This window comes from Dermochelys coriacea, chromosome 9 (genome assembly GCF_009764565.3).
Source record: "Dermochelys coriacea isolate rDerCor1 chromosome 9, rDerCor1.pri.v4, whole genome shotgun sequence".
In the NCBI taxonomy this organism is placed as follows: domain Eukaryota; kingdom Metazoa; phylum Chordata; order Testudines; family Dermochelyidae; genus Dermochelys; species Dermochelys coriacea.
In genome coordinates this window covers 9,886,728-9,909,693 of record NC_050076.1, presented here as the reverse complement: position 1 = coordinate 9,909,693, position 22,966 = coordinate 9,886,728, and the positions used below count along the sequence as shown (strand labels likewise).

Genomic DNA, 22,966 nt, shown 5'->3' with positions numbered 1-22,966 from the left:
CCTTCAGCTATATAGTCTCCAAGAAAAGGAATCCAGTTAATACTGTATTTTCAGAGAGATGAAATGTATTGTAATTAAGCTTTAAGAGCTGAGGGAACATCATTCAGTCCTGTCAAATTATGTGAAGCTAAATTCAGAGAAATTAATCTCTCCTTAAATCTGTACATACCACCAGGTAAAAGTTTTCTCCATAACCTACTCTGCATGATCTTGAGACAGTATTATCAGGGGATTCAAATTTTGGATTATTCCCTGGTTGCATTTTCAATTTTCCCTTTGTTCAGTAGGTATGGAATGTCTGTGTTCATCCTAGTTATTTTGTATGTCTTTTTATGTGATAAAATACCCATTTTGTAGTAGATATGGTTTTATATTGTAGTTTTTTAATCGGTAGCCTGTGAATTAATATGAGAAAATTGTGCTATATTCTTTTCCCACCCATATTGAAAATAAGATTTTCTCATGCTGTGTGGGATGATTTATGTCATACAGTTCAACTCCAGGATACAGCTTGGCTTTTTTTCCCCGTCCTTTTGTCTTTTCTTATATTTCAAGTTTTTTAGCATTCAGGCTTTTTTTGTTTGCCTGTATTATGTATACACAGCATGATCTGATGGATGAATGAGTCTGGTTTTATAGTCCCCATGAAATCTTTTAACAGAGTTAACTCTGTAGATAACCTTTGAAGGTACTGTCTATCTGTTGCTCCCACTCCCTACTTGCATGAGAAGTAAAATTTAGTATTTTGGTTAGATTAATAGGTGTAAAAGAGCAGATGGGTATGTGGTGTGACGGTTGTGTGTAATAGTCTGGAGGCATGTGTAATTTCTGATTTCCACTCTGCAGTTTGAAGCTGTGATTGCAGCTCAGGTAGGCATGCCTTGGTTAGCTTTAATGTAGACAGCACATCTTAAAATAGCAGTGAAGATGTGTCAGCATGAACAGTGCAGGCTAGCAACTCAAGTGTGTACCCAGAGCTACAAGCAGCTTGTACAGCCTGTGCTGAAGCACGTGTCGCCAAGTCTTCACTACTGGATTAAAGCTCACATAGGTATGCCTACCCAAGCTGTATTCACATATTTGATTGCAATGTAGACGTACCTTAAAAGTTGTTAAAAAGCAAGAGGCTTTTCCAATAGAGTTATGAATTTGTGACATGTCCATTTATGTGACATGCTGGAGATACTCTTATCCAAGCATGCTTATCCCTGGGGTTCATTAGTGGGTTCATTTATTTAAGCTGTTCATGAATTAGTGACGGATTTATAACCTGAAAAATCTAATTTCAAAACCTCCTCTCCTCCTTCCAGGTAGTACGACTGTTAAAAACATCTCCAGAGAAACCTATAACCTTAGCCATTGGTGATGGGGCTAATGATGTAAGCATGATACAAGAAGCGCATGTTGGCATAGGTACCTGACCTTTTTCAGAACTTTCACTTGATATAAATTACTAAGTTTGTGTTCTTAATAAAGCATTCTACTGTATGCAGAATTAGTCTGTACTTGTACTTTTAAACTGCTAAACTTTAGACATTTTTACATCTGAAAACAACAATACATCAATCTTCCAATCACTTTTAAACACACTTGCAGTTGCATGTTATATGTCAGAATTTCAGTGGAATCTAAAATGTAAGACCATTCCCTTCTGAAGACAATATCTTAAATATCAATAGCTTGTGTCTGTTGTATGACACATCAGAATCTAGACCCCCATAAAGTGGTGTTCTCTTATCTCCAGTCATTACTTAAGACACTATTAAACGTCTCTTGACACAGAATTGAAGCTATTCTCTCTATATAGGTAGCTAAAGTTTTGCCACCATATCTTTTATTACTACACATTGAACTTTAATTTTACATTGGTTAGTCACACCAATGTTTTCTTTCCATATGTCTGTCTGTTTTTCTTGAATCACCATGTTGAAAGGGGGCCTTACCCAATGTCTAGTGAAAAGAATCCAAAAATTTAAAAATCATTTAGTTTTATGTTTCACAAATAGAATAATACTTCATCAAATAAGACTTCAGCCCATTTTACTAATCCATCTCTCTACTTTTGCAATATATAAATAGCAAAGTTATTAAGATTTAGATTTGGATATAATTAAATTAGATTGTCTTCCACCTCTTATCAAAAAGTGCTTAATTTTCAATGCTGATTACATTTATTTCCTAAATTGCATCTTAATCTTGCCCATATACAAAAATGAAAGACAATAAAAAGAAGAGTAACGTGAGAAGAATGAAAATTTTATTTCTGCAGTCACTTCTTCAAATCTTTCATTTTCCTTCTAGACCATTCTGTTATATTCTGCATGAATAAGAGAGGTTGATTTTGCCATTTAAAAAGAACTCTTAACAATCCTTTAATCATTTTTTATCTGGAAGTCTTTTGCAAGGCATCATTCAGGATGCAAAAGCCCATTCCTGGGGTATCTTGGTTTGTATCTCATTTCTCTTACTTTCCTCTTTTCATTCCTAAACTAACAAAATGTAGCAAACTTTCTTCACAAAGGAGTTTTTACTTGAGGTTTCTTTTCTAATCCTTTTTGAAAGGTCCTACTGGGACCTCCGCTATCTGTATCCATTAAGAAGGCTATCTATTTAAAATCAGTATGGATTAATGGAGGTTTGCATTCCAAACATAATAGTTTTGCTGTTCCTTCTGCTGTTGTAACACATGAACTGGTAATCCCCAGATTTTTAAATTCCTGCTTTCTGTTTTATTTTCAACTTGTTTCCTCCTCTGTACACACCTGAGGAATTGTCCTTAAGGCACTAAATTGCCAAGCAGTTATAGAAATGGAAAAATTATCTTCAGTCAGATTCTCAGAGGTGCTCAGCACCCGCAAGTGGGGGCATATATGGGAGCTGAGCTCTTGAATTGTAAAATGTAGGCACCTCAGTTAAATAGCCAAATTTTCAAAACTTCATTAAGATATCTAAATAGGAGCTACTGGATACTAATGAAAGTTTGACCCCTAGACTATACTCAACCCCATACTTCCACTGCCAGTTCAGAATTATACTTTGCCCAGTCTAGCTTTAAATGCTTCTAAGGAAGAGGCATTCTCTCTTTCTCTTGAAAGTCTGTTTCCAGTCCACAGTTAAATATTGTAGGTTTCACTGTTAAGATTTTTTTTTTACTGTTACTTAGCTTAAATATTCTTTTTCTTAATTTCCATCCTCTCTTTCTGGAATGAAAGTGGGTTATGACATACATGTGCCACTTTTCATTCTGTTAATCTTTTCATATAAACTAATCCCACTAGCCTCTTAAGGATTGCTGTAACACCACCACCCTACAAGTAACTGTAGGAAGAATTGCCGTAAGGTCTTGAATATCCTGATGTGCATCTAATAGCAACTCTTTCTGTGACAAGAAAAAGCTACACAATGTTAATTTATTATGGTGACTGTGAAGAGCACAGGACAGCGTGCTTGAGAAATATACCAAGTAAATAGTAGATTGTCATCTATTGTCATAGATGTGGTTAGTTCACATAAAAATGATGTAAGGAACATGAAATGATATACACTTGTCCAAGTTCCATTTGTAATTTGTGCAAATAATTCTAGCAGTGATACCTTTTACAACCTGTTTTTAGAAAAAAGCATCTCTCTAAAACTGGGTGTAATAGGGGTTCAAGGGTTGATGGTAGATTTGCACATTGTAAGTAAAATGTTTTTTGTGACTCTGTATGCTTTATTGTTGCTGTATGTTCCCTTAACATATTCCTTTGCTATAAACTGTCATTCAAGTATAAATACAGTAGTATTTTGGTCTAACTGGTCCAGGGGCCTTGAGTGAAGCTGATTCTCTAGTTGTCAAAAGTGTTACCTCCTATTGGTATCAATAGCTACTGGAGTCTTTTAAATGTGAAAGATATAGAAGATAACCTGTCGCTTTCAAATGTGTATTTTCATCAATTTACTTTTTCTGCAGCATTTACTCTAATTTCATTTATATTTTATGTGCTAAATATTACAGGAATCATGGGGAAAGAAGGAAGGCAAGCTGTAAGAAACAGTGACTATGCAATAGCAAGGTTTAAATTCCTCTCCAAGTTGCTTCTTGTTCATGGCCACTTTTACTATATTAGGATAGCAACCCTTGTACAGTACTTTTTTTATAAGGTAAGTCTATTCAGTGTGCCATTGATGTTCAGTAGAACTAAGAATTCTTTTTCCTAGCATAAAATGTGTCTCAGACTTTAATTCTTGCAGTTAAATCACCAGGATATTAAATATCTCCCATTTGGGAGTATGTAGGTGTTGATATACAACAGAGCACACCTGAAATGAGAGACCCATTTTGCTTCAGAATTCATGTGGAATACTGCCCACTGGAAGTATCTTTTAATACTGCAGCAGAGTTCACCTAGGCCAGTGTGCAGCTATTGTTACTCTACCAACTTGAAATCCAAGTAAATTTTAAAATGAGTTTAAAGTCATCTTGGGTACTACCCTGAGCCCAGTTCCTCCCTGTCAGTTTTTGTCATCGACAGTCACCTTTTCCTATTTTTTAAAAAAAAAAAGTTTATTCTTCTACAAGTGATTGTCCCTTTTGTATTCCAATGAGGGATATGTGCATGTGTCCTTTATTGCCTCGGGCTAAACCACAAGGCAATACAAGGGCAGGCCTGACCGACCGCATCTCCAGTTCCTTCTCAGTGCCACGTGGTCCAAGTTGGAGCTTCTGCTGACCTCTTGTCCTTAGTGATGCACTTTTTGAAAATTTTTACCAAAATACTTATTTTCTTTATGGTTGTAATTTGATAATTCCTTTGGACACCACATTGGCATTTTTTCCCACCAAATAATTCCTTCCCACACGCCAGTTCCTAGGTCTGGGTTCTGGATTATGCCAAAGATGCCAAGATTCAAAGTCTGTGCTTCCTGCCTGGCTCATTTTCCATCAGCAACAAACGCCAATGCTGTTTGTACTGTTTGGGGGAAGCCCACTGCACCTGAAGGTGCAGTATCTGCCTCTCCTTCTCTGCCTATCCATGGGAGGGCCAAGCTCTCTACCTCAAGAAACACCTCACGGAGGTTGCCATGGGGCCAAAGTTGGATCCTGGCCAGGGGAACCCCCTTTGTACCTCAACCTGAGCAATCCAAGAGTACTCCTCCTACCACAGAGCTCCGTCTGGATCTGCCAGTACCAGTGCTACAGACCCCAAGTCGAGGACTAGCCATCAGCCGCAGAAGTATGCGGAGAAGCATGGTAGTAAGTCTTCCTTTAAATCCAAGAAGGACGCTGCATGGTCCACAAGTTCCAGGCATGGAGGAGCTACATGTTCCATGGTGCAGAAGAGAGACGAGAGGCCACACCACTTGCCAGATCCACCGGTCCCAGTACCAAATCCACATACCCCCTCCAGCATCCTGTGAATTGTTGGTCCTGAGACGGATGCCTTTACTAGTTCCAGTCCTATCAATACACCAGGCATACCATTGACTCCAGAGAGATTCAGAAGTGTTCCCAGCCCTCACAAACTGTTTGCTCTGGAAGGAGCGAGGTCTCTGTGTGTTCCAGTGCATTCACCTCTGCAGAGGGCTCCATCTCCTGCACAACATCTCCCATCTGCTGGCCATACCTCTCTAACGCATCTTGTTCTGTCAGTACTGCCATTTGTGCAAGATTCCGACTCCTCTGAATCTGAGGGATCTGGACGTTTGGCACAGTGTGCCGCTTCCATTCCAGAAACACGACTACCAGAGGGTTCTGATGGCTCCATGGCAGTTTCCCCCTTTGTCTTACCCAAGAAGCTGATATGTGGCTCCTTGGGCACAAGTACAACAATAGGATCAATTGGGTTGGCCATATTGGAGCTCCTGGCCCCAGTATTCGCCTTCGGAACAGTCTTGTCTGGCTTGTGAGAACTCCTCTGTTTCATTGCCCTATCTTTCGTCCGGTAGACGTTTGGAAATGGGTTTAGACAAGGCACCGATCAGCCCGGCTCTGACAGTACTGGGGGATCCATGGAAGATTCCCTTTGTCATCTCCAGACACGGCTGTGTCGTCGACACTGTCCTCCCTGCTAGACGACTATAGTCAGTTTCAAGAACTCCTATGGAGAATAGCCAGTACCCTTGATATCCCACTGGAAGAAGTGCAGGACACTTACCACCAGTTACTAGACATTCTGCACACATCAGTACAGGCAAGGGTGGTCTTATCCATCATTGATAGGTTTCTTCAACCAGCACACATCATGTGGCATACCCTGGCCACATGTGCATTGACCCCAAAGAGGGCCAAGAAAAGGTACTACAGCCTTCCCCCCCCCTCCCCCCCCCGGGTCAGAATTTTTATTTTCACACCCTCCACCTAACTCCATGGTAATACAAACTGTGTCAGAGCAGACCAAACAACAACACCCATGCTCCACCCAGCAGACTGGGAGCGTAAGAGACTGGACCTCATGGGTCAGAAGGTCTTATCCTTGACTGGACTACAATTCTGGATCTCTTAACTACTTGGCACTGATGGCCAAGTATACACTCTGGCCGGATGGAGAAATTTGAAGATAAATTACGTCAGCAGGATCGTACTCAATTCCAAGCAATTTTACAGGAATGCAAGTTGGTCACCAGGACCATACTTCAGGCTGCAGTTGATTCAGCAGACACACCTTCTCTTGTATTGACAACTGGAATTGTCATGAGGAGATAATCCTGGTAGTACTCCTCCTCAGGTTTCCCTAGAAAGGTACAGAACACAAATAAGGACCTTCCCTTCAGTGAATCACACCCCTTCAACCAGAAAACTGATGATTTCTTACACTCGCTTAAAGAACCATCTTATGATCCTGGGGCATATATACACTGGCACCAAAGAGAAAATGTTATCACCTATCACCAGCCCAGTGCTATAGAACTCCACACTTCTACCACCAACAAGCCTACGAACCTTTTCAGAAGCACCCTAAGGTACCCAGAACCCATCCAATGTTCTGGCAGCACAGACCTCCACACAACACACTAAGTCATAACAAAAGCGGTATTTCTTAGTGTGCCTAGAGAGCCATCAACCACTCCGTACACTGAGCTCTTACCCTCCACCCCTTTCAGGGATCATCTCAAACTGTTTCTACTAGCTTGGAGAGCTATTACAACAGACAAGTAGGTCTTAGACATGGTTCTGTGGAGCTACACTGTGGTATTTATGCCGACACCTCCTCCACATCCCCCACCCTGACCACCCATAAGAGGTTTCTCTCACAACAGTATTCTTACCCTAGAGGGTGGACTCCCTTCTACAGAGAGGAGCAGTGGAGCCAGTCCCTGCAGCCTTTCAGGACACAGGGTTATATTCTAACAATTTTCTGGTACTGAAGAAGAAAGGTGGATGGAGACCAATTTTGGATCTCCGACACCTCAACCGTTCGATTCGCAAGCCGTAATTCCATGTGGTCACCCTTGCAGCCATCATTCCCTCACTGGAAAAAGGCATATGGTTTACAGCTCTAGACATGCAAGAAGCCAATTTCCATATTGGCATACATGCGGCCCACAGAAGGTTCCTGAGGTTCAAAATGGATCATCCACATTTCCAATATTGGCTTCTCCCATTAGGGCTCCCACTGCCCCACAAATTTTTATAAAGGTTTTCTCTGTGGAAGTGGCTCACCTACAATGTCAAGGAATCCTTGTCTTCCGCTACCTGGACGACTGGCTGCCTAGTCGAAAGAGGAAGCTCGAGCATCAGTGTCCCAGCTTCTTCTTCTCCTGTCCTCCCTAGGAGCGAGCATCAACATCGAAAAATCAACTTTGCATCCTACTCGGTTCTATAAAGTCATAGTAGCTCACATCAACAGCCTCCGCACAAGCTTATCTGCCACAGGACAAATTCCAGAGTCAACTGGACCAAATAGCCCTGATAACCTCCAACCCTTAGGTCTTGGACAGGACCTTCCTTTCCATCCTAGGGCACATGACGGCAGGCACATATGTCATGCTCTTTGCTGGCCTGCACCTTCACTGTCTACAGCTATGGCTGCAAAGAGTCTATACTCTTATGCACCGATCCATGGACAGACCCACTACAAGTCTGCTCTGGGATGCCCTTCCTCCCATCTGCACAGACTCTGATAGTCATAACGGACACATGTCACTTGCAGGCAGGGGTGCTCATATTGGAGATCACATGACATAAGGCACCTGGACCACGCAGGAGGCCAGGATGCACATAAACATACTCAAACTTGGGGCAGTACGCAAAGCGTGTCATGTGTTCTTACCAGCTGCTTTTGCCATGTCCTCATCATGTCAGACAATACCACCACAGTATACTACATAAACAAACAAGGGGGCATGAGGTCCCCAATGCTTTGTATGAAGCCAGTTCACCTCTGGGAATTGTGCATTGCACATGTCAGCAGCCTACCTGCCTGGCCCCCAGAATGTGACTGCAGATTCTCTCAGGAGGAACTTTGCAGCTGACCATGAATGGGAGTTGTCCATGATTATCATGTTGTGCATCTTTAGTTGCTGGGGTGCACCAATCAGAAACCTCTTTGCATCACACACCAACACTAAGTGCACCTGGTATTGGTCCAGGGGAGGACTCGGTGCTCACTCACTGGCCTATGCTCTGGTCATCAGTTGGTCAGACCAGACGAACTACACCTTCACCCATACACGGATTCCTATCCCTCATCCTCCATGAACTCTGGCAGGAGAGAGCAACGGCCATTCTGATCACTCTGTTCTGGCCTCACTAATTCTGGTTCCCTCTTCTCCACATATCTAAACAACCTCCTCTCCCACTACAGACATTTCCAGAACTGCTGAGACAACACATTAGACTCAGGCATCCAAATCCATGGACACTACACGTGACAGCATGGGTTTTGGATGGACACCTCCATTAGCACAAGAATGGTCATTAACAGTGCAAGACATCCTCTCGAATAGCCGAAAGGACTCCATGAGGTGATCCTATCAGGCCAAATGGACATACTTCACCTCCTAGGCCCAACAGTAAGGTCTTGCCCCCAAAGCTGTGCGCATCCCTGTGCTCTTAAACTGTTTCCTCCACCTGAAAACCTCGGGATGTGCTCTCAGCTCTGTCAGAGTGCATGCAGCCACCGTTAGTGCTTTCCACATCTTGAGTGGAAGGGCTTTCCATTTTTACCCACCCCTTGACTGCCCGATTCTAGAAGGGCCTTTTGTGTAAATATCCACTCATTCAGCCTATTGTTCCCCAATGGGTCCTCATCTCTTTAATGGGTCTTATCTCTTTAATGAATGCTCCCTTTGAACTGCTGGCCTCTTGCCCTCTCTCTCTCTCCTCTCCATGAAGGTTGCTTTTCTTGTTGTTACCTCAGCAAGGAGGGTTGGTAAACTGAGAGCCATGATGGCACCACGTTCCATAAAGACAAGATCTCACTGCGACTGCATCCCAAGATTTTGCCAAAGGTGGTTTCCCAATTCCATCTCAACATCTGACTACCTTCTTTCCGAAACTACATGCCTCAAATGAGTAATGATAGCTTCCTTCCCTCGATGTGTCCTTTTTATCTACAAAGGACAAAGCCATTCCAGAAGTTTTCCGGGCTATTTGTCACCATAGCAGAGAGAATTAAAGGACAGGCCATTTCCACCCAGAGAATTTCTAAGTGGGTCTCAGGGTTCATTACACACTATCAATTGTTAGCACTCCCCTGAGATGGGATATGAACCCATTCCAGGAGTGCGCAAGCATCAACCACAGCCACGCCTCACGACATGCCTCTTGTGGACATGTGTAAGGCGGCCACAGGGAGTTCAGTACACACCTTTTCCTCTCGCTATGCTCTGGGACGTGATTCTATGATGGACACCTCATTCAGCACAACAGTCCTCTGCTGCATGATTCCACCATCTTCCTCGCACCATCCTCTCTAGGTACTGCTGGTCAGTCACCTTCAATGGAATACAGTAGGGACTAGCATTTGAAGAAGAGGAGGATACTTACCTGTAACTGAAGGTTTTTTGAGATGATGTGTGGTCCCTCTCTGTATTCTAGGCCCACCCTCCTTCCCTTCTGATGTGGATCTGTAGGTCTGTGGTGAAAAAGGAACTGGAGACAGTTGGTCCACCCCACCCTTTATCACCTCAGGCGAAACCACAAGGCAATACAACGGCGCATGTGAAGATCACTGAGCAATACTACTTTGAAAAGCTCTGGTTCTGGGCACATGGTGCATGTGCATAAGCCTCAGAAGAATACTGATAGGGACCATCTATCTCAAAGAACCTCCACTTACAGGTAAGTAACCTCTTCTTTCCTCTCTTGCTGTGTGAAAGTTCCATACCAACAAGACACTGACTATAGAGGAGTCGGAGTGAAAATAACTCTGCATAAAGTGCTGTTAAATGACCAAGTAAACAAGCTGGGATGGAAATCGAGATTTTTTATTTATTTATTTATTATTGTCACATCTTTCAACAAGGGCTTGTCTACACATAGGCTGGTCTATACTAATGCTGTAAGTCAACCTAAGTTACGCTACTTCAGTTACATACGTTATGTAACTTAGGTCGACTTACAGCAGTGTCTACACTGCGCTATGTCGACAAGAGATACTCTCCCGCTGACTTACCTTCTGCCTCTCGGGGAGGTGGAGTACAGACATTGATGCGAGCGTGCTCTGCCATCAACTTAGCTTGTCTTGACGAACCCTGCTAAATAAACGCTGCTGCATCGATCACAGAAGAGCCAATTTAGCCGCAAGTATAGACAAGCCCACACACAGTTTTTGTGCTGCTATACCTATATCTGTTTAGAAACATGTATCATAGAAATATAGGGCTGAAAGGGACCTTGAGAAGCCATCAAGTCCAACTCCCTCTGCTTAGGTAGAACCAAGAAAACCTGGATCATCCCTGTCAAGCATTTGTCCAACCTATTCTTAAAAACTTCCAATGATGAGGATTCTACAACCTCTTTTGGAAACCTATTCCAGAGCTTAACTACCCTTAGAGTTAGAAAGTTGTTTTTTCTAATATTTAACCTAAATCTCCCTTGCTGCAGATTAAGCCCATTACTACTTGTCCTACCTTAAATGGACATGGAGAACAATTTATCACAGTCCTCTTTATAACAGCCCTTAACATATTTGAAGAGTATCATCAGGTCCCCCATCAGTCGTCTTTTCTCAGAAGTAAGCATGCCCAGTTTTTTTAACCTTTCCTTGTAGGCTGAGTTTTCTAAACCTTTTTTCATATAGTTAAAGCAATACAACCCCTGAATCTGGACACAGTTATACCAGTGGGAAAGGTGTTTATATTGGTGTAAATTATTCTCATAAATATATTGAATCTTAGGTGATGCCTGTGAGAATAGAGATGGTAAGATGATTGTTTGTTTAAATTGAACCTTAATTCAAAAACAAGATCTGGTGCAAGGTGAAGCTTATTCCTTTGCTTTCCAAAGTGAAACAGTGGAATGCTTTACTCACTCCATGTATTCATGCCCGCTTCATAGAAGTCATTTTTTTCAGGGCTGAGTGTGGGGGTCATATACTTTCTAGGACTAACAATCCCTTTCATTTTTGTTTTTCAGAATGTATGCTTTATTACACCACAGTTTTTATATCAGTTCTTTTGTTTGTTTTCACAACAAGTAAGTATTGGGTGTTTAACTTCTTTGTACATGGGAAGGGATGTTAAATGACTAGACAAATGGGGAGGAAAGCAGTAAACTTTCTGCAGAAACTTTGTACAATTTGGCAGCTTAGTAGGAATTGTGAATTTTGTAAATTGCATATTCTTTAGCTTGTTGCTTTATTCTTTTTCAAGAAATGCAAAAATATATTAAATGATATGATTTTATTTTTAAAAGCCAGCAGTCATTTTTGATAAAGGAAATAATCAGCCACCTGTTTCTTAACATGGCACTTTAAAAAAAAAAAAAAAATAGCTTTCTCTTCAGAAGAAGTGTCTGCTGTGTGACAGCTACTTTTCCACAATAACTGTATGAATCAGTAGAGCAACTTCATGGATATTTTATTTTTCTCTTTCACCTTCAAAGTTTGTCACTTTTTTAAACTGAATCGATGAGCTGTTTTTCCCATGTCTAAAGAGAACATAATTGTGGAGTGAATAAAATTATACTATTGACAACCCATTTTCTCTGAGCAAAATATCTCGTATTTTGAGGGCATTTTTAACTCTTTGTAGTGCCTTTCCCGCATTACAGACAAATGAGCTTCTGCTGTACAAATGATTGACTTCAAATGAACAACGCATTTAAATATTACCTTAAAAATAGCCAGCCTCCATTTTAATATTAATGATCAGTAAAAAGCAAGGTAATTTTCTAGAACAAACCTAAAAAGTTCATTATGTCAGTGAGTTACTGTTTTCCACCCCAATTAAGTCACTTCTGCTTATCTGTCGTAAATTATTATATAGCTGTACAGAGTTTATAAAATAGCAGTTGCTAGAGGTTGGGGATCTGAACTTTTAAAGCTTTAGGCCATGCAGATTTCATCTCATGGGAAAGTGGTCTGGAGGACAGTGTGGAGCAGAATTAGGCACTAGTGGGTGAAGATCAGAAAACTGGGCCAGTGATGGAGGTCTCATTGACTCCTCTGCACCACCTCTGACATCAGTTCCTGCACAAATAGCAGATTTTATTGTTAACATCATAAGTAGCCTGTTTGGGTTTTTTTTTTTTCTTCCAATATCTCGTACATAATTGTAAGGCTTTTAAAAAATGTAATGGTTTACTTTATGCACCAAGATTTGTTTAGGTAATTGGTTTTTGCATTTGAATGTCCCTGCTTTTATTGCTTACATGTAGTTTGTGTGTAAATTTAATCTTCAGATTATGCCAGTTTCACACAGTCTTCAACTTTACAAATCTTTGATTAGATTGTGTGGATATCTGTCAAAGCCAGTCATGTTACAAATCAGAGCTTATGGGATGATAACACATTTTTTTTTTGCGCCCCCCCCACACACAATAAGAGGGGAGCTAAAAAGCTCTCTTATTCCCTCTTGGGAGTATAAATCCTATTCTGAAAACACCATCCCTTAGTATCCTGAAGACTAAGGCAAGGTCTACACTATAAACTTACATTGGTATAACTGCGTTACTCGGATGTGAAAAATCCACAAACCTGAGCAACTCGGTTATACTGACTGTGACCTGGTGTGCTTGGGGCAGCCCTCACTGGAAATGCAAAGGGCAGGACAGGCTTCAAAAGGGAGTGCAGATACTCCCAAGACTGGTGGATAACACTGAAATTAAACCTCCCAACCAGTCACAAACTGTGCTTCTGATCCCCACGCTGGTTATCAAGAAGCAAAAAAAGAAATCATACAGCCCTCTTATTGCATTCCAGTTCTCCAGTTCCCAGTTAGCACATAGGTCCCGTACAGTGAGACGTTATTTTAAAAACTCTGCTCACATATACAAAATGATCTGCTGACCCCAAAGGGTCAGCCACTTTACCAGCTCAGTATAGGTTTGGATCTTATCCAAAATACCACACTGTCAGCCAATCCTTTAGTGTCTAAATCTAAAGATTTAGTAGAAAGAAAGAACAAGAAGAGAGTTGTTAAATGGTAAAACATATACATACAAAGACTTCAAAGTTCATATATCAGGTTCCTAGCAGTATTAGTGAGTTTCCTGGCTTGAAAGTCCCTCTAGAGCACATCCACAGCTTGGATGGGTCATTCAGTCCTTTGTTTAGAGCTTCATTTGTAGAAAAGTTACTCCAGAGGTAAGAAGCAGGACTGAAGACAACGTGGAGAAGATGCAGCTTCCTTTTATAGTCTTTTGCCACGCGGCCTGTGCTTCCTTTGTCACAAACACAAGCTGCCTAGCACATGGCTTGGAAGCCTTAGAGTTCTGTCCATAGGCGTGCCTTGCTGAGTCATAAGGTGTATCCCTTGCCTTCTCTCAATGGGTCAGTTGTATAGCTGATAGTCCTTAATGGGCCATCAAGCAGGCTATGCAGTGCTGATGCCAAACTGTCTGGGGGTGTCACCCAGAAGCATAGCACAAGTTTTGTAATGCAGACATACATATGTATCCACTTAAATGTATACCCTAAATGAAAAAATAGTAGTAAGAGAACCAGAAAAGAGCCACAGTGGCTAAACCCCAACAAAGTAAAAGAAGCAGTGAGAGGCAAAAAAGCATCCTTTAAAAAGTGGAAGTTAAATCCTAGCGAGGAAAATAGAAAGGAGCATAAACTCTGTCAAATGAAGTGTAAAAATATAATTAGGAAGGCCAAAGACTCAAAAAGTAATAGCAAAAAAAATGTTAAGTACATCAGAAGCAGGAAGCCTGCTAAACAGGCTGCTAGTGGGGCCACTGGAAGATCAAGATGCTAAAGGAGCACTCAAGGACAATAAAGACATTACGGAGAAACTAAATGAATTCTTTGCGTTTGTCTTCACTGTTGAGGATGCGAGGGATATTTCCAAACCTGAGCCATTCTTTTTAGGTGACAAATCTGAGGAACTATCCCAGATTGTGGTGTCATTAGAGGAGGTTTTGGAACAAATTGATAAACTAAACAGTAATAAGTCACCAGGACCAAACGGTATTCACCCAAGAGATCTGAAGGAACTCAAATGTGAAATTGCAAGACTACTAACAGTCTGTAAGCTATCATTTAAATCCGCTTCTGTACCAAATGACTGGAAGATAGCTAATGTGACACCAATATTTAAAAAGCGCTCCAGAGGTGATCCCGGCAATTACAGGCCGGTAAGCCTGACTTCAGTACCAGGCAAACTGGTTGAAACTACAGTAAAGAACAAAATTGTCAGACACATAGATGCATATAATTTTGGGGGTGAATAGTCAACATGTTTTTTGTAAACGGAAATCATGCCTCACCAGTCTACTAGAATTCTTTGAGGGGGTCAACAAGCATGTGGACAAGGGGGATCCAGTGGATATAGTGTATTTAGGTTTTCAGAAAGCCCTCACCAAAGACTCTTAAGCGAAGTAAGCAGTCATGGGATAAGAGGGAAGGTTCTTTCATGGATTGGTAACTGGTTAAAAGATAGGAAACAAAGGGTAGGAATAAATGGTCAGTTTTCAGAATGGAGAGAGGTAAATAGTGGTGTCCCACAGGGTTCTGTACTTAGACCAGTCCTATTCAACATATTCCTAAATGATCTGGAAAAAGGGGTAAACAGTGAGGTGGCAAAATTTGCAGATGATCCAAAACTACTCAAGGTAGTTAAGTCCCAGGCAGACTGCGAAGAGCTACAAAAGGATCTCTCAAAACTGGATGACTGGTCAACAAAATGGCAGATGAAATTCAGTGTTGATAAATGCAAAGTAATGTACATTGGAAAACATAATCCCAATTATACATATAAAATGATGGGGTCTAAATTAGCTGTTACCACTCAAGAAAGAGATCTTGGAGTCATTGTGGATAGTTCTCAAAAACATCCACTCAATATGCAGTAGCAGTCAAAAAAGCAAACAATGTTGGGAATCATTAAGAAAGAGATAGATAGTCAGACAGAAAATATCATATTGCCTCTATATAAATCCATGGTACACTCACATCTTGAATACTGCGTGCAGATGTGATCGCCCCATTAGAAGAATATGTATTGGAATTGGAAATGGTTCAGAGAAGGCCAACAAAAATGATTAGGGGTATGGAACAGCTCCCATATGAGGAAAGATTAATAAGACTTTTGAGTTTGGAAAAGAGAGGACTAAGGGGGGATAATATAGAAGTCTATAAAATCATGACTGGTGTGGAGAAAGCAAATAAGGAAATGTTATTTACTCCGTCTCATAACACAAGAACTAGGGGTCACCATATGAAATTAATAGGCAACAGGATTAAAACAAACGGAATTAGAGTGGTAGCCGTGTTAGTCTGTATCAGCAAAAAAACAAAACAAAAAAACCAAGGAGTACTTGTGGCAGACAACGCACAGTCAATCTGTGGAACTTCTTTGTCAGAGAATGTTGTGAAGGCAAAGACTGTAATAGGGTTCAAAAAAGAACTAGATGCACTGATGGAGGATATGTCCATCAATGGCTATTAGCCAGGATGGGCAGGGATAGTGTCCCTACCCTCTGTTTGCCAGAAGCTGGGACAGGAGATAGATCTCTTGGTGATTACCTGTTCTGTTCATTCCCTCTGGAGCACCTGGCATTGGCCACTGTCGGAAGACAGGATACTGGGCTAGATGGACCTTTGGTCTGACCCAGTATGGCCGTTCTTATGTTCTTCTATCCATAACCCAAAATACAAAGGTTAATACATCAGCAAAACACATAAATGAGATTATCGTATCTGGCAAATTGTAACATCTTTGCAGATATCTTACATGGCATATCTGGTATAACTCATTGCAATTTTACAATATTGGTATTCATAATATCCTAAAGTGTTCCCCAGCATACAGCATCACGCTGACCTAACCTCCAGAGTAGACAGCACTGTTTCAATGGGAGGGTTTCTCTGAGCAACATAGCTACCGCCTCTCATGGAGGCAGATTAGCTATTCTGATTGGGGAAGTTCTCCCTTCGGCGTAGCGCCGTCTTCACTCAAGCACTACATCGGCGCAACTGCACCAGTGCAGATGCGCCGCTGAAGCATTTTTAAGTATAGATCTGCCTGAACTTGGAAGATTACTTCACATTTGCATAGGAAAGAATGATCACAAATGTCAAAACTAGAACTTGCTTAAATTATTAATTCTTTGGAGTAGGGGACTGAGTTTTTGTTCTGTTTGCACAGTGTCTATCACAATGGGGTCCTAGTCCATGACAGGAACTCCTAGGTGCTACAGTAATACAAATAAAAAATAATTGTAATAGGATTTAACACACAGTGGAATGCACTTTCATGTATACACTGTCTATTAAAAAAAAATTAAATAGTGCAAATTCACATGAGATTAGGTGGATTTACTGCTACTGTTGCTTTTATATATCTGTTTTTAAACATGTCACTCTTTCCATTTTTGTGTTTAAAAATTTAAACTAATTAAGTGTACTTCCATTTACAGACGCTCTATGACAGTGTGTACCTGACTTTATACAACATTAGTTTCACTTCTTTGCCTATTCTGATGTACAGTCTTTTTGAACAGCATGTTCACCCTCATGTGTTACAGAGCAAGCCAACGCTCTATAGGTATGCATACTCTTTGTAACTAAATGTGGACCTAATAGAATGTCAGTAGTAAAACTTACTAATCAAGTAAAATAAAGTGATGTCTTCTGTAGTTATATCTTAATGTGCTAAAATTACTGCATTTGCTTAGATTCCCAGTATTTGTATAACTTCTTAACAGCCTTCAAGAAAAACTTTTAAAAATGAGGTTTCCAATATTAAAGATTAGTTTAGAAAAATATTTCTGTGATTCAAGAGCCACATCTGTTATATCCATTACCATGTTAAGATTTGAAAAGATTGAGCTCTTCTTCGAATGATGGTGGTCCCTATTGTATTCCACTGAGGGTTCATACATGCGAGCCATGCATCCAGAGCCAGAGAATCTGAAAGCAGGAATGTCCATTGGTCCGTGTATGTGTTCTTGCTTCTCCTCTTGATTTTGTCTCAGGTGATAAAGGGTGGGGCGGACCGACTGCGTCTCCAGATTCTTCTCGCCATCGTGTCGTCCTAGTCAGAACTACTAGTGTCCTCTCGTGTGTGACACACCTTAAAAAGTGTAGAGTTGTATATCATTTGTTTTTCTTATATTTGCTGATTTTGCTGTTTTAACATAGTTTTAGCTTTTTAGTAGTGTTTTTGAGTAGAACTGAGACTTTGGGGAAATCTGTTTACTGGTTACCCTTCCCACCCGCATATCCACATGTGGGTATTGGATTATGCCAAAGACTCATGGATTTAAAATCTGTGCCACCTGCCTTCTCGATTAGTGACGAACATCTGTGCTGCCTCTACTGCTTGGGAGAAGCCCACATTTCATCCAGGTGCGGTATCTGCCAGTCTTTCCCAAGCTGTAACCATTACTCCGTTAGTCGGACCAAATTAACTGTGCCTGGCCTCCTTTACCACTCCTGCCACTAATACTCCACAAGATCTGGCAGGAAAGAGCCATGATCATCCTGATCATTCCATTCTGGCCAAGACAATACTGATTTTCCAGCCCTCTCTGCGTGTCAGCTCGTGCCCCACTTCCTATTCCCGCTTTCCCTGAGCTGTTAACACAACACAGTGGCAGCATCAGACATCCCGATCCACAAACGCCTAAACTCAGAGCATGGTATTTGGATGGGGGCATCTACTCTAGAACAAAAGTGCTCGTCGGAAGTGCAGGACATCAAGCAGAAGGAAAGAGTCCACTAGGCATTTCTACCAGGCCAAGTGCAAACGCTTCGCCTTCTTGGCTGAACCGAAGGTGCTTTTCCCCAGAGGAAGTGGCGATTCCCCTTCTTTTGAATTACTTCCTATCCTTAAAGGTATCAGGGCTTGCCCATAACTCTCTCAAGGCCCACCTAGTGGCAGTCAGCACTTTCCATCCCCCCAGGGAAGGATACTTCCTATTTACACATCCGTTGACTACTAGGTTGTGGAAAGGCCTCCTCTGAACTTTTCCACCTGTACAACCTATTGCTCCCCAATGGGACCTCAACTTTGTCCTGTTAACCCTGATGAAACAATCCTTTGAGCTGCTGGGTTCATGCTCTGTGTCCCTTCTTTCCATGAAAGTCACCGTCCTTGTGGCTATCACTTCAGTGAGAAGGGTAGAGGAACTTGGGACCATGATGGGGGACTCCCCTTTCACCACTTCCCATAAAAACAAAGTCTCTCTGTGCCTATATCCTGAGTTTCTACCAAACTTCATCTCTGTTTCATCTCAACCTTGCCTGCTTTCTTCCCAAAGCCAACCATCTGCTTGCCTGCTTTCTTCCCAAAGCCTCATGCCTCAGAAGAGGAACGACAACTTCACTCCTTTGACATACAATGGGCTTTGGCCTTTACCTGCAGAGGACAAGATTGATCAGAAAGTCTTCTAGATTGTTTGTTGCAATAGCAGAGAGAGTTAAGGGCCAATCACACAGAGAATTTCCAAATGGATTTCTGGGTGCATTACACTATGCTGTCAGTTGTCAGTACTGTGTCTGCTCCTCAGGGTGAGGGCCCATTCCATGAGAGCCCAGGCATCCAACATGGCCACCCTCCACAATGTGCCACTTAGAGAATATGTAAAGGGGCCACGTGGAGTTTGATACATACCTTCACTATATGTTACGCCTTAGTGCAGAACTCTGCAGTGAATGCTTCATTCAGCACAGCTGTCCTCCACTCAACCATTCCATCCTCATCCTCACACCCTTCTCCAAATTAGGTACTGCTTCTTAGTCACCCAAGGTGGAATAGAATAGGGACCATCACTTGAAGACGAGGAGGTTACTTACCTGTAACTGGAAGTTCTTTGAGATCTGCTGTCCCTATCTATATTCCACATCCTGCCCTCTTTCCCCTCTGCTGCGGATCGGTTAGATTTGTGGTGGTGAAGGAACTGGAGACGTGGTCGGTCCGCCCCATCTTTTATCACCTTGGACAAAACCATGAGGCGAAGCAAAAGCACATGCACGGACCAACAGACACTACTACTTTCAGATTATCCAGCTCCGGATGCAAAGTGCCCTCGGTGCAATTCAGATAGGGACCACATGTCTTGAAGAATCTCCAGTTACAGGTAAGTAACCGCCTCTTTTCAATCACTGTCGGCTCACATCTAAAATCAATGGTGGGGCTGCAGGTGGCAATCCTTGCAGTGAAGGGCAGTTTGTGAGAAAACCTTATTTATCCTTGTGTGACTCTCTTCCCATTCTCTCTCAATCTCAACCTACCTCCTCAAATCTAGTTGTTACTATGTGCCTCATTTCTCTGCTCTCTGCAGTTTGCGTGTGGACTAGAATTCCCCTAGTGGAAGCATGTGGTACTGCATTCTTCAGCACTAATCGCATTACACAGTTGTGATATTATTGGTGGTGCTTAGTCCCTTTAGCTTCTAATGATCAGCTGACACTTTCTAAATTATATTTACTTATTGAAGGTAGTTTTGCATATTGGAGACAGAAAAATGTACTGTAGCTAAAACTAAATTCATTCATGTCATCTCCAAAGATGTTTTAAGTAGAACCATCTGTCATAATTTATTTTGTGGGTTTTTTTATTTGTATCAAGTAATAAGTGAAATAAAAGTCTATAGACAAAATAGATGCTCAGATTCTACAGTAATGGGAGCATACAAGTACCCATAAAGAAAATACAATGCAGATTAAAACATCTCTTAGCCAATTTGATAGTAAGGTTACAGGGCCTAGGAGGCAGATCATGCCACCCCAGGGAAGGAGGAACTTCGTTGTCTGCCATTCAGATACAGTTGTCACTGACATTCCTGTTAGCAACTTTTTAATTGGACACCTGTCTACTAGAAAATGGGCAGAGACCAACTTTTTTTAAAAATGCTAAGTGGTTAAAGCAGGGTACTCTGAGTGAGAGAGCTCCCACTGATTTCTCTTATGGCCTGAAGCATATCATTTAACGTTTCTGCCTACGTTTTCCCATAAAATTGAGATAAAAATAATAGTCCACTTATGAGGATGTTTGTAAAGGTGATTTAGAGGTTCTTGCTTAGATAGGAAATAAATCCTGTCAGTGGTTTCAAGGTTTCCAGTTACCTGTCCCTTAAATAATTGTTTTATTTCTTTGCATTTTTTAAAAATGCATCTCAGCAAAGTTACAGAATGAATGTTGTTGTTTTGAGTAAATTGCAGTTTCAGTAGCTAGCTGATTGGTTATTTGGAGAAAATTTGAAATCTAAAATTTGTTTTATTTCCACAGAGACATTAGGAAAAATGCGCTCTTGGGCTTTAAACCGTTTCTTTACTGGACCATTTTAGGGTTCTCTCATGCATTTGTTTTTTTCTACGGCTCATATCTTCTGATGGGAGAAGACACTTCTCTGCTGGGAAATGGCCAGGTAAACTAGTTCACAAATTGCAAGACAGTGTATTCAGTGATTTATTTTTTTTTTGATTTAATATACTTGACACAGTTTCTGTAAAATTAGTGTATTCTAGCAGTGCAAAAGTCACACTGTGTTCAGTAAATTTAAACAGTAAACCAGTAAACTTTTTTTCTAGACCTTGACTACCTTCTACACTGAATAAATACAAAATGTGCTTTACCATTATTCCCTTATAGGCAGTAAAAGATCCTGAAATTAAAGTGAAGAAAATACAGCAGAACAGATCACTCATATGATGATCTGTTGCTTCTTGGCTTGTGCCTGGATGTTTGTCCAAAATAAACTGATATCCTAGAAAGATCCCTGCTAATGGATTAGATTCTATCTGCTTTATTTCTAATATAGTAAATAATTGAAATGTTGAATCTTTGGATAGTGATTATGAAAAACCATTGCTGTTCTATCTAATTACTGAAAATCTGCACACTTTCTGGTTACATAACTTTCCCTTTGTATAAGCCAGTGACAGTAGAACCACCGACTTACGAACACTTTGGGAATGGAGGTTCGTTGTAATTCTGAAATGTTCATAACTCTGAACAAAAATGTTATGGTTCTTTCAAAAGTTTACAATTAAACATTGGCTTAATACAGCATTGAAACTTTACTATGCAGAAGAAAAATGCTGCTTTTAACTATCTTAATTTAAATGAAACAAGCACAGAAAGTTTCCTTACCTTGTCAAGTCTTTTTTTAACCTTTCCTTTATTTTTTTTAGTAGTTTACGTTTAAAACAGTAATGTACTGTATTGGCTGCTTTTTTGCGGGGGGAGGTGAGGGGTCTCTTTTGTTGCCTGATTGCATACTTCCATTCCAAGTAAGGTGTGTGGTTGACTGGTCAATTCATAACTCTGAAGTTCTGTTCTATAAAGCAAATGTTCATAAAAGCCCAAACAAACAAAAACCCACAGAAAAATTAAATGGATTACTGAGTTTTTATATCGCATGAAAACCTGTAATAAAATGTGTTTGAACTCCCAGTGAATTATGACTAAAGATGACAGACCATTATATAAATACCTTCACTCTCGGAGGTACAGAAATTCAAGCACTAAAAGAGAGATCCTTCCAGATGAGCATTTCTGTCTTAGCCACTTAACAAAATGTTGAGCAATCCTTTAGTATGCTCTTGTATGTAATTATGTGGTAAGCCTATTTTGATATTTATTAAGATAATGAATAGAAAACCCTGTGCAACTCTTATTTGTCAGAATAATTCTGCATAATCGTATATCTGTATTCCAAAAAAATTGTCCCCCTAAGAGCATGTGCTGAAAGGCTTCTTCTGAAGTTGTTGCAGAACCAACATATTATGATTCAAAATATCATCGTTTAACATCTCTGTAACTTGAAGTCTTTAAATCATGATTTGAGGACTTCAGTAACTCAGCCAGAGATTATGGGTCTATTACAGGAATGGGTGGGCAAGGTTCTGTGGCCTGCAATGTGCAGGCGGTCAGACTAGATGATAATGATGGTCCTTTCTGGCCTGAATGTCTGAGTCTAACAGAAGTCCTATTGGTTCTGTGTAAATAGTGAAATTTTAAACTTGTTTAGTGATTTTAAACAATTTTTCAAACTCTTTATTCACTGTCCTAGCTAGTCTTTTATAAATCATTTTGACAGATTTGATAGTCTGTCGTTAAATTTATATGAGTAAAGTGTAAATAGTTTGTTTTCCAATAACATGAAGTCTTCAGCAAGAAGTGGCTGTGGTATCAATGATGAACTCTCCTTCAAGGACATGAAATGGAATAGGAGAGTCTAGTTTTCAATACTTAAAAGTGAAAATATGTCAGGAAGACTAAAACTTTTTGTTTTAGTAGTATTTAATCTTTAACCTTTTCAAATTACAGGACACTAACACATCAATTCTTGAGATTTCTTTTTTTACTGCTAGACCAAAAACAAGAAAAACAAAAACAGATTCTTCTAGAATCTGTCCAGGGTCAACTG

At 40.7% G+C, this 22,966-nt stretch overlaps 1 protein-coding gene across 3 annotated transcripts in view; it reads left to right on the top strand.

Annotated features, from left to right (window-relative positions):
• The window catches only part of ATP11B (ATPase phospholipid transporting 11B (putative)), a 114,147-nt gene that overhangs the window by 68,284 nt on the left and 22,897 nt on the right, over positions 1 to 22,966 (top strand). For all 3 annotated transcript variants that reach the window (XM_038415893.1, XM_038415892.2, XM_038415894.2), the window contains exons 21-25: positions 1,311 to 1,413; positions 3,998 to 4,143; positions 11,561 to 11,620; positions 17,009 to 17,136; positions 20,824 to 20,962. In XM_038415893.1, coding sequence (XP_038271821.1) covers positions 1,311 to 1,413; positions 3,998 to 4,143; positions 11,561 to 11,620; positions 17,009 to 17,136; positions 20,824 to 20,962 — 576 coding nt within the window. The remainder of the gene's footprint in view (positions 1 to 1,310; positions 1,414 to 3,997; positions 4,144 to 11,560; positions 11,621 to 17,008; positions 17,137 to 20,823; positions 20,963 to 22,966) is intronic.